At 48.9% G+C, this 12,188-nt stretch overlaps 1 protein-coding gene across 1 annotated transcript; it reads right to left on the bottom strand.

The window, feature by feature from the left end:
- Positions 1 to 10,545: 10,545 nt before the first annotated feature.
- LOC132320288 (olfactory receptor 14A16-like) lies at positions 10,546 to 11,505 on the bottom strand. The gene has a single exon (XM_059832565.1). It carries the CDS (start codon positions 11,503 to 11,505, stop codon positions 10,546 to 10,548), a length of 960 nt encoding a protein of 319 aa, XP_059688548.1.
- Between the last annotated feature and the right edge of the window lie 683 nt (positions 11,506 to 12,188).

Raw genomic sequence — 12,188 nt, 5'->3', positions numbered from 1 at the left:
CATAACCTGATTTTCGTGTTCCGTTATGCATAAAGCTACTACCCTCTATGAACAGGTTCCAGTCTTCATTTTCCATTGGTAGGTCTTTCAGGTCTGGTCTGCTGGAGTATGTCTGTTCCACAGTTTGCAAACAGTCATCTGCTAATTCTTCCCCACCAGGATCAGTAGTTAGGAAGGTCGCTGGATTCAGAATTGTGGTTACTTTCAGCTCCACATCGTCTTGTTCCAGAACAGCTTGCCGGGGAAGATTATGGAGAGGCTCATCTTGAGGGCGCTCACGGGACACGTGCAGGATAACCAAGGGATCAGGCCAAGCCAGCACGGGTTCATGAAAGGCAGGTCCTGCTTGACCAACCTGATCTCCTTCTATGACCAGGTGACCCACCTAGTGGATGAGGGGAAGGCTGTTGATGTTGTCTACCTGGACTTCAGCAAAGCCTTTGACACTGTCCCCCACAGTACTCTCCTGGAGAAGCTGGCGACTCATGGCTTAGACAGGTGCACTCTTCGCTGGGTTAAAAACTGGCTGGATGGCCGAGCCCAGAGAGTTGTAGTGAATGGAGTGAAATCCAGCTGGCGGCTGGTCACAAGCGGAGTCCCCCAGGGCTCAGTTTTGGGGCCGGTCTTGTTTAATATCTTTATTGATGATCTGGATGAGGGGATAGAGTGCACCCTCAGCAAGTTTGCAGATGACACTAAGTTGGGAGGGAGTGTTGATCTGCTCAAGGGTCAGAAGGCTCTGCAGAGGGATCTGGACAGGCTGGATGGATGGGCCCACGCCAACTGGAAGAATTTCAGTAAGGCCAAGTGCCGGGTTCTCCACTTTGGCCACAACAACCCCAAGCAACGCTACAGGCTTAGAGACGAGTGGCTGGAAAGCTCCCCCGCAGAAAAGGACCTAGGGGTGTTGATTGACAGCCGGCTGAATATGAGCCAGCAGTGTGCCCAGGTGGCCAAGAAGGCCAATGGCATCCTGGCCTGTATCAGAAAGAGTGTGGCCAGCAGGAGTAGGGAGGTGATCGTGCCCCTGTACTCGGCACTCGTGAGGCCGCACCTCAAATGCTGTGTTCAGTTTTGGGCCCCTCACTCCAAGAAGGACATTGAGGTGCTGGAGTGTGTCCAAAGAAGGGCAACGAAGCTGGTGAGGGGTCTGGAGCACAAATCTGATGAGGAGCGGCTGAGGGAGCTGGGGTTGTTCAGTCTGGAGAAGAGGAGGCTGAGGGGAGACCTTATCGCTCTCTACAACTACCTGAAAGGGGGTTGTGGGGAGGTGGGTGTTGGTCTCTTCTCCCAAGTGACTAGTGACAGGACAAGAGGAAATGGCCTCAAGTTGCTGCAGGGGAGATTCAGGCTGGATATTAGGAAAAAGTTCTTTACTGAGAGAGTGGTAACACAGTGGAATAGACTGCCCAGGGAGGTGGTGGAGTCACCCTCCCTGGAGGTATTCGAGGAGCGTGTGGATATGGCATTGTGGGACGTGGCTTGATGGGCATGGTGCTGTGTGGTGTGGGTGGGTGTGGGGTTTTGGTTTTTTGCATTTTGGTTTTTTTTTTTTTTTTTTTGTGTAATGGTTGGACTTGATGATCTTACAGGTCTTTTCCAACTTAGTGATTCTGTGATTCTGTGATACTTCAGCATCCGGCTTGGTGACAACCAGTGTCCTCCTTTTTGTTCCAGTACTGCTGTAACTGCATGGGGTACAAATACGGTTAATTTCTGCCCAAGTGTCAATTTTTCGGGCCTCTTGGATCAATAATACTGTAGCTGCCACTGCTCGGACACATGCTGGCCATCCTCTGCTAACATTATCTAACTGTCTTGAAAAATACCCCACGGGTCTTTTCCATGATCCCAACTTCTGGGCCAATACCCCTAAGGCAATATGCAGCCTTCCATGCACAAACAGTTCAAATGGTTTTTCCAAATTCGGAAGGCCTAAAGCTGGAGCATTCATTAAGGCCTGTTTCAATTTTATGAATGCATCTCTGCACTCCTGAGTCCAGACAAGGAGATTTCTTTCCCCTTGTACAGCTTCATATAAGGGTTTGGCAGTGAGTCCAAAGTCTATTATCCACAGGCGACACCATCCGGCCATTCCCAGAAATGCTCTGAGCTCTTGTTTTGATCTTGGTTCGGGGATTTGGCAGATGGCCTCTTTTCTTTCAGTTCCAAGACTACGTTGGCCTTGGGAAATTGTGTACTCTAGATACATTACCTCTTGCTGGGCGATTTGTGCCTTTTTCCGGGACACCTTGTACCCTGCTGACCCCAAAAAGTCTAGGAGCTCTATAGTCATGCGTATGGAATTCTTCTTGTCACTTGCGGCTAACAGTATGTCATCTACATATTGTAGCAAGGTGATGTTTTATGCATCTTTTGCCAATCCTCTAATTCCTTGGCTAATTGATTTCCAAAGATTGTAGGACTGTTCTTAAATCCTTGTGGTAATACTGTCCAACACAACTGGGTCTTTCTACCTGCCTTAGGGCTCTCCCACTCAAAAGGGAACAGTACTTGACTTGCAGTTGCTAGTGGACAGCAAAAGAAAGCATCTTTTAAGTCCAGTACAGTGAACCATTTGTCTGTTGCCTTCAAAGTGGTCAAGAGAGTGTGTGGATTTGCCACTACTGGGTGAACATCCTGTACAATTTGGTTTATAGCCCTTAGGTCCTGGACCAGTCTTTATTCTTCTGAATGCGGCTTTTTAGTTGGCACAATCGGGGTGTTGTATTCTGACTGACACTCCTTTAACTATCCAAAATTTATAAATCATTCTATTAAAGGTTCTAATCCTTTTCTTGCCTCTAATTTCATTGGATACTGTTTTCGTCTTACAGGTCTGGCGTCTGGTTTCAACTGAATGATTACTGGTTCCGCCACTAGGGATCATCTTGGTACTCCTGAAGCCCATACTAGAGGTGTTACAGCCTGTTCAACTTCTTCTGGTATGTGCACACTCTCAACTTCCTTCTGTAACATAAAAACTGGAGCATCCAAACCTTTACTTTCAGGAATATGAACTCGGATTTTTCCTTCTTTGAAAGTAATAATTTGTACATTTAATTTGCTTAATAAATCTCATCCTAATAGCGGCACAAGGCAATCTGTGATATAAAGAAATTGATGGGTTAACACCCTTTTCCCAATTTTAAACTTTAAAGGCTGGAAAAGCAGCCGATTTTCTCTCCGCCGTGTGGCACCAATAATAGAAGTACTCTGATTACTCAAATTAGCTTCACATGTATTTAATACCGAATAAGTGGCCCCTGTATCTATTAAAAATTTTACGTTTTCATTCCCCAACTTTGCTATAACCAGGTGTTCTTTTGGGGCGGGTTCTGATTTTTCCCGCAGTCTCCCTCAGTCTGAATCTATTGTCATCATTTTAGCAGCCTGATTTGGCATCTCCTTATGACTCTGTCTTTTCAGCTGCGGGCACTCCCTTTTCCAGTGTCCTTATTGCCTGCAGTAAGCACACTGATCCACCTCCAGCAGTACTTCAACCCTCCGCAATCCACCAGGAAATCTTTTTCCCTTTACGGGGATTGTGAATTTGCTAGTTTCTTGGGCTATGGCTAATGACAGCATCTTATTATCTTTAAGCCTTTCTTTTCTCTGCTTCACTTCCTCCACGTTTTCCCTGTTGTTATACACTTTCCAGGCATGCTCTAACATTTTATCCAATGAACGAGCGTCTGCCCCCTCCGGTTTCTGTAATTTCTGTTTTATGTCCGCATTAGACTGTTCCATAAAGATGCGGATCAACGAGACAGCATCTGCTTCATTGTCTGCATTCAAATCAGTATATTTTCTCGCAGCCTCCATGAATCTTTCAAAGAAAGAAGAGGGGTCCTCATTCTTTCCTTGAATGACCTGATACAATTTAGACCAATTCTTTGGTTTTGGAATTGCATTCCGGACACCATACAAAATCAGTCGCTGGTATTCAGATAATAACAATCTTTGAGCCTGGATGTTAGGATCCCAATCAGCTGGAGTCTGGCACTTGGAGGGCCACGGTGTCATGTCATTGAACATCCCATAAAGAACCAAGCTGGGAAGTGAGTCTCCAAGCCCGAAACAACAAGGTCCATGGTCTGGCAAGGCTGTGTCTATGGCTGTGTCTGTACACCTACAGCATAGATCAAGGTGGGGCTGAAACTCGGGCCTGGGTTTAAATGGTCTGCTGGGCCCATGGACGGAGTTGTGGGTCGAGGCCACAGGTGAGGCTGGTCAGGGTCATGAAGCCTTATGGATGCTCTCAGGGCCTTGGCACTGCCCCCACGGGATCCCACCTTCCAGTGCCCCCAATAGGCCAAGGTCTCATTCCCTGATGTCCAGGGTCTGTGCTCTGTTACTCTCCTTCCCACATCCCCGGGGATGCGGGAGATCACAATTTCATGGTCACCACAGTCAAGGCGAACACTGCTCTTCACATCCCTGACCATCTCTTCCTCTTTTGGGACTACCAGGTCCCGGTGAGCAGAAGACTGAAAGGACCGTTTGGCGGCTGTGCTAAGAACGTTTCTGCAAACACCACAAGAAATTTCCTGGATGGTTTGCATCCTGCCGTCTCACTTGACCAGTGACTACCAAGGAGACTGCGTCCCCCATAAAAGCCAGGTTCTGCGATCCACAGATTTCCTCAGGTCATTTAAATAAGACACTGTTCATTCCTCACCCTGACTCTATGACCTGTAACTCGGTCCTGGATCTGGCTGGGAGGGAGTTAATTTACTTCATCGCAGCACATATGGTGCTGTGCTTTGGGTTTGTTACTAAAACAGCTCTGATAACACACCAGTGTTTTTGCTGTTGCTGAACAGTCCTTGCAGAGCGTGAAGGCGTTCTCTCTCTCACACTCTGCCCCCACAGAAAGTAGGCTGGGGGTATGCAAGAAGTTGTCAGGGGCACAGCTGGGACAGCTGACACAAAATGACCAAAGGGATATTCCATACCTATGATGTTAGGCTCAGCAAAACACAAAAAACCCCAACCCTCAATGAAGAAATGAAAAAGGGGAGACAGTCGTGGTCATGGCATTTGTCTTCCCACGTAGCTGATACCTGTGATGAAGCCATTCTCCTTGAAATGGCGAAACATCTGCTTGCCGATGGGACGTAGCGCCTGAATTCCTCATTTTGCTTTGCTTGCACACACAGCTTTTGCTTCATCTATTAAACTGTCTTCGTCTTGACCCATGAGTTTTCTCTCTTGTGTGCTTCTGATTCTCTCCCCCATCCCGTTGGGGGTGGTGGGGGCAGGGAGGAGGGAGCAAATGACTCTGTGGGTGCTTAGCTGCTGGCTGGCTTCAAACCAAACTGAATACGTACCAGTGTCATACTTTCTGGCCTCTCCTTTGACCCACTGTTACAGGCCATTTGGGTCTCTCAAATTTACAGGACAATGTCCTCTGTGATTTAAACTTTATTTCATGAGCTCATTCAGAAATACGATAAACAAACGTGACAAACGGGCTCAATCGCCTCTCAACCAGACTAGTCTATCACGTGAGTTCACTTATTCACCATGCAAATCATAAAACTTATAACCTGTAACTCTTAGTATCATGCACCTATGAGCAAAAGGAAAAGAATTAGTTACCTAGCTGATGGTAAGAGTGCTCATCCTTCCTTTTCTGTCACCGTGTGGGCGTCCCCTGTATTGCATCGGGAAGCATGAAAGCCTCAGCAGTCCAGCTGCTGTTGGATCCACTTCAAAACCTTTTTGGGGTAAGCGGGTGTTTTATACCCTCCAGCTTGGAGGTTTGGTCTATAACATTTCTGTAAGTTAGTGGATTCTGAGGAAACTGCCAGACAAAAGATAATGGCTGCTGGAGACAGCAGTATGCAGGTGATAATGGCTGCATCGTGGCCTTTTAGCTCTTTCTGGCCACCTGTCCTGCCTCCGTGGTGCTCTCGCTTTGACCTAATGGCGCTGCTCCCAGCATACATCAGGCCTTAGCACGAGCTGGGTTAGCCACAGTCTAAGCAGGAGTGGAGTGAACAGTCACACCCACCCACAGAAGTTCCCCCTTAACCTGTTGCCTGTCCCACAGAGGAGCTCCATATATCTGAGCTGCCCTGTCGTCACCCAGGACATCCCGCCCTCCTTGTCCTCCCTGTTGGTCTCTCCAAAAGATTCTGCATCTCTACCCACCACAAAAGCTGTGTGAGCTGTCCTTCCCACCTCAGCTCTTATTCCACCAACATCACAGCTTTGTTATGGCACACAGGGCTCCTGCTCTCTGTGCCCCCGGCTGCGGGCTCTGGTGCCCATTTGGGCTGCGGTACCTCAGATGTGGCATCAGCGCCAAGGGCAGATTTGTCACATGGAAAGCTGGTACCAAGAGACTGGACTTCTTGTGTGGCAAAGCTTTGCTTCAGAGCAGAGGCATGCCGGAGTGGACGGCAGGTGGCAACTTAATGAGGAATGAGGTTCCCACAGAGAGAGCAAATCTGCAGTCCCCAAGGCCAGGGAGAAACAGGCCTGGGCTGTGCAGCCCTGGCAGGAGAGGGCTTTGCTGTCCCAGGTGACTCTGCAGCACCGTGGGGGCTGTGACGGAGGCGAAGCCCATCTCCAAAGACAAGCGGCTGCTGCTGAGAAAGTCACTGGGGAGGATGTCATGCTGGGGGCTGACTGGTTAGAGAGCAGCTCTGCAGAGAAGAAACCTGGGGTCCCAGAGGACAACAATCTGAGCATGAGCCATCAATGCACCCCCACGGCAAAGGCCAACAGCCTCCTGGGCTGCATCAGGAAAAGCATTGCTGACATATTGAGGGAGTGACCCTCGCCTTCTCCTCAGCACTGGTGAGGCCATATCTGGAGTGCTGTGTCCAGTGCTGGGCCCCCCAGTACAAGAAAGTCGTTTGACCTGATAAAGCAAGTCCATCAAAGGACCCCAAAGCTGGTTTAAGGGACTCTAGCATCCTTCACAGGAGGAAAGGCTGAGAGATCTGGGACTATTCAGTCTGGAGAAGAAAAAGCTAAGGGGAGGGGTTATTAATGTGTATAAATACCCGGGAGAGCATGAAGATGAGGGAGCCAAAGTCTTCTCAGTAGATCCCAGTGGCAAGACAAGGGGGAACGGACACAGCTAAAACTACACAAAATTCCATCTGAATGCAAGAAAACACTTTTTGACTGTGAGGGTGGTCAAACACTGGAACAGGTTGTCCAGAGGGGTGGTGGAGTCTCCATCCATGGAGATATTCCAAAACCACCTGGACAAGGTCCCGAGCAATTTGCCATCACTGACCCTGCCTCAGAACTAGATGATCTCCAGAGGTCCCTTCCAACCACAATGATTCTGTGACTCTTTGAGTATGGAGGAGAATAGTAAGACTGAAAGCAATGAACAACACATAGTCCTGAACACAAATACCATGGGATCCCATGGAGAGGACCCACGCTGGAGCAGAGGTGAATTGTGAGAAGGATGGAATGGCAGAGATGTTATGTACTGACCGTAACCCCCCATTCACCATCCCCACTGCTCCTCTTTGGGTTGGGGTGGGTAGAAGAATTGGGAATAATGGAATAATTTGAGCCTGGGAAAAAGGAGTGGACTGGAGGAATGGTCTTTAAGATTTTTGTCATAGCTCTAACTCACTAAATCTTTTTTAATTGGCAATAAATTAAATTGACCTTCCCCAAGTCAACTCTTCCTTGCCCATGATAGTAATGACTAAGTGAACTCCCTTTTTGACCTTGGCCCATGAGGTTTTCTGTCTTATTTGCTCCCCTTGTCCCTTTGAGTATGAAGAGTGGGTGAGCAGCCAGGTGGGTGTCTGGCTGCTGGCCAAAGTTAAGCCACTACAGGACAGCACTGGGACTGCTGTATCAAGTAGGGAGCTCTCTGGCACAAAAAAGACCCTGACAGACTGGGGCGAGTCCTGCAGAGGCCAGAAGGGTGATTGGGGCCTGGAGCACATTATGTGCAAGGAGAAGCTGAGAGAGCTGGGGTTTTGAGAAATCCCTCAGAGCCAAACACTGGAGCAAAGACCGAGGATGACTGGTGGGATCTCAGTCAATGGAGTTTTTCAAAATTCGTAGAGACAAGGTATGAGCACCTGATCTAGCTGGAGCTCTCTGGGAATGGGCTTGGCTGAGAGACCAGCTGTGGCACGAGCTCTGGGACTTGGCGTGTAATGAGAGTCAGTAGGAAACCAGTTTCCTTTTTCCTAATAATGGTGGTTGAGTTGGGTATCACTGAGCCCCGAAGGAGGACAGAGGTGACCATGCAGCAAAGGTCCCCTCCTCAGGGCTAGTGTGTATGGTCAGAGATGGAAATGATGGAAATGACCAGTGTGTGGGTCTGGTCTGGGACAATTCCCCTGGGGCAGCTTCCCTGGGGTGTCCAGGGAACTTGACACCAATGGGGACCCTCTCTTTTGCACCTATGGTGCCTTGCTTCCTTCACCGTGTCACCTTGCTCTGCACCATGAGCACCCTGCTCTGTGCCCCACCCTGCACACTCACAGAGCTTAGCTCTACACCAGCATTGTCCTCTCCTGAGCACACTCCAGCCCAGCCCAATCCCTCCCCAGCTCTCCCACACTCCCCTAGCCCCATGGCAGTGCTGACCGCAGAGTGCTGCAGTGCTCTGGGCACTTTACACTTTACCTTTGGGTGACACTATCCTGGACACGCTCTCACTTTGGGGAGCTCCATTCTCTTCCCACGCTAGGCACAGGCTGTCCATGGAGATCCCCCAGGCTCTCCAGGTGGCTCGGGATTCCTCTCTTGAAGGACATCGGCTGCCATGTCCCATGTGGGAGAGACCTGGGTACGTACTTCAGTGAGCAGTCACCAGCTCTATCGCCACTAGACACCAAGAGCTGAATGTTAAATCCAACCTCCATCTCTAAGAGGTCACAACATGACAATGAGCTTCTTGCCCCTGAACCCAGAGAGCAAAGGGCCCCTTCTGGGATGCAATTCCTTGGATCTGTTCCTGACACCAAGTTTTGAGGAGGAGCCCAGCCATCAGGCAGTGCATGGGGAGATCCCTTTTTATTACTGAGATGCTGTTGCGTTAAAGGGCAAAGCAATTTGGCAGAAAATAAACCCCACTGCGTTCCAGCTTGTCCTCAGGTATCAGAGGGGCTGGGGGCGGCTGGGCTTAGATTCTGAGTGATGCCCAATTCAGTGTTACAATCCCGGTCGCATTCAATGTATTGAACTCTCACGATTACGGATGCACTCGTAATACCATACACTTTCAGTCTAGTTGCACTCCATGAACTAGCGCAGCCACACTTAAGGAATTTGGTTGCATTTAATGAGAAGTCACTCAGCTAGATTAATGAATAGTGCAGTTTATTGAAGCAACAGATGCACAAGTTCTTTTGGATTGCCGGTGATAGAATTACTGCCTGCAAAGCATGTGCACATACCAAGAATGTGAGTAATATAGCCTGGCTAAAAATGCATTAAGTTACAGAACAACTCTACAGAGATTTCTGTCTGCCGGGGAAGCACTCGGTATAACCAAGTGTTCAGATCTTACCCAAAGGTGTCCCTATTGCGGGTTAAGAGAGGCTCAGCCTGTCGACTGATCCCAAGTGTCAAAGGTGGTCTGTGTCCCGGTCATCCCTCCTCTCTTAAGCCATTTTATACTATTTTCACATTTCAGGTGGAGTTTGAGTGACACTAGTCATACGTATCTTTGTTGTAATTGGTGTAAAAGTTTCTTGCTTTGCTTTTAAAGGTATTGACTAAGAAACTTTTAGAGCACAGGCTCAGTGAGGGGTGGTCGCACCTTGGAGGCGGGTAGCTTTTGGGATGGAGGTGTGTTTCAGTATTATAATAAGATTATAATGAGCCAAATTCACCCAAAGAATAGTATTTTGTCAAAAAATGACAGACTGTTGGCCCATTTCCAGGAAAATCAATGCACATTTATCAAATTCTAATATAGTTCACTACACACCATTACACACACTAAATAGGTTATTGTATACTCGAAAGGTCCTTGTACAGTAGCATTGTCTTTGACCAGGTACGTATCCTAATTGTCAGGATGAGTCTCCACCTCCATGTTCCATAGTACCTTCCAGTTCCCGTCTTATCACAGAGCCTGGCCGCGGTGTCTTCACTCCGCTCCACCCTCCGTGCAGTTTCTCTTAGAGTCAGCACACCAAGCTCCCCTGGTGTTGCCAACACCTAAAGTTGCCTGGGGAGCTTCTGTGGGATGGAACCCTTCTGTAACTGCCATACTCCACCCCAAAGTTCCTTCAATGCTGTACCTTTCCTTAAAATGCAAATATAAATTTAATTTCGAAGTCACCTCCAGCAATAATTCCACAGATGCTAGGGGGGGTCTCAGATCTGACTCAGTGTTAGACACATTTTTAAATGGGTTCCAGGTGAGATATTGTAGGTTCATGCTTCGGGTGAAGTGAAGGAAATCCAAATATTTCTCTAGGATTATTAAATTCACAAATAACATTATCACTAATGACAAGAAAAACCAAAAAATACAGAGAAAAAACAGCTAAAAATACCACAAAAGCATGGGCCTGGTATGTGATAATTTGGGATTCATTTGTGAACAGAGATTGGAAGTTTGTCAGTATTGAAAAACATCCATGCAACCACTTTCCTAATGGCATTCTTGAGCTCCTGGTTCCTCATGCTGTAGATGAGGGGGTTCACTGCTGGAGGCACCACCGAGTAGAGAACTGCCAGCACCAGGTCCAAAGATGGGGAGGAGATGGAGGGCGGCTTCACATAGGCAAATATGCCGGTGCTGGTAAGGAGGGAGACCACGACCAGGTGAGGGAGGCAGGTGGAAAAGGCTTTGTGCTGTCCCTGCTCAGAGGGAATCCTCACCACAGCCCTGAAGATCTGCACATAGGACAGCACAATGAAAACAAAACATCCAAAACCAAAAAAGACACTAACGACAGTAGCCCCAACTTCCCTGAGGTAGGATTCTGAGCAGGAGAGCTTGAGGATCTGGGGAATTTCACAGAAGAACTGGTCCACTGCATTGCCTTGGCAGAGCAGTAGGGAAAATGTGTTGGCCACATGCAGCAGAGCATTGAGAAACCCACTGCCCCAGGCAGCTGCTGCCATGTGGACACAAGCTCTGCTGCCCAGGAGGGTCCCGTAGTGCAGGGGTTTGCAGATGGCAACGTAGCGGTCGTAGGACATGACTGTAAGAAGGCAGTACTCCCCTACAATGAAGAAGAGAAAGAAAAAGATCTGAGCAGCACATCCCCCATAGGAGATGGCCCTGGTGTCCCACAGGGAATTGGCCATGGACTTTGGGAGAGTGGTGGAGATGAAACCCAGGTCAAGGAGGGAGAGGTTGAGGAGGAAGAAGTACATGGGGGTGTGGAGGTGGTGGTCACAGGCAATGGTGGTGATGATGAGGCCATTGCCCAGGAGGGCAGCCAGGTAGATGCCCAGGAAGAGCCAGAAGCACAAGAGCTGCATCTCCCGTGTGTCCGCCAATGCCAGGAGGAGGAACTCGGTGATGAAGCTGCCATTGGACATGTGCATGGAGGCCTGTCCAAGAAGGAAAAGACACAGAGGAGTCAGGACAGGGTCTCTGAGCAAAGCCCTCTCCATTTCTCATAGACAGCCTGCACACACATTGAGTGTCTCCTTCTCAGGATGACACACTTGCAGCTCCCTGCCTTGAGCTCTGCTCTGTGCTGGGTGAGCGCACTAACTCTGAGGACTCAGCCCTGCTCTACAGAAGTGGACACCTGGAGGCTGCAAACAGCTCATGGTTTGGGGATGGCTCCTGCAGACGGACGCTCTGAGGCGAGAGAAGAGGATTTGTAGCAGTGACTATCTGGGAATACTCTCCAAGCCCTATAGTGAAAAATGACATTGGGACCTGTGCTCATCTGCCCCTGAGAGACAAGATCCCCGTGAGGGATTCATCTCCTTCACCTTCACCCTCTCGCACAGCCAAGAGTCAGTAACGACTGAGAAAGACCCTTTCTCACCTCAGTCTGTCACCTGTACTGCATCTCCAGGCATAGTAGTATGAGTGAGGGGGGTGGAGGGTGAGGAAACAGCACTGTCACTATGAACACCTCCTCACCTAGGTGAAGTGCACCCATCACGCAGAAGGGCTGCTCCATAGCTTCATAGCCCATTCTTCAGAAGATGGGCTGCAACACCGGGTCAGTCATTGCATACTGGTGCAATTACGTAGGTTTCAGATG

The sequence above is a fragment of the Gavia stellata genome, chromosome 34 (genome assembly GCF_030936135.1).
Source record: "Gavia stellata isolate bGavSte3 chromosome 34, bGavSte3.hap2, whole genome shotgun sequence".
NCBI lineage: Eukaryota > Metazoa > Chordata > Aves > Gaviiformes > Gaviidae > Gavia > Gavia stellata.
The sequence above is the reverse complement of the archived record's forward strand: the minus strand, read 5'-3'. Positions and strand labels throughout refer to the sequence as shown.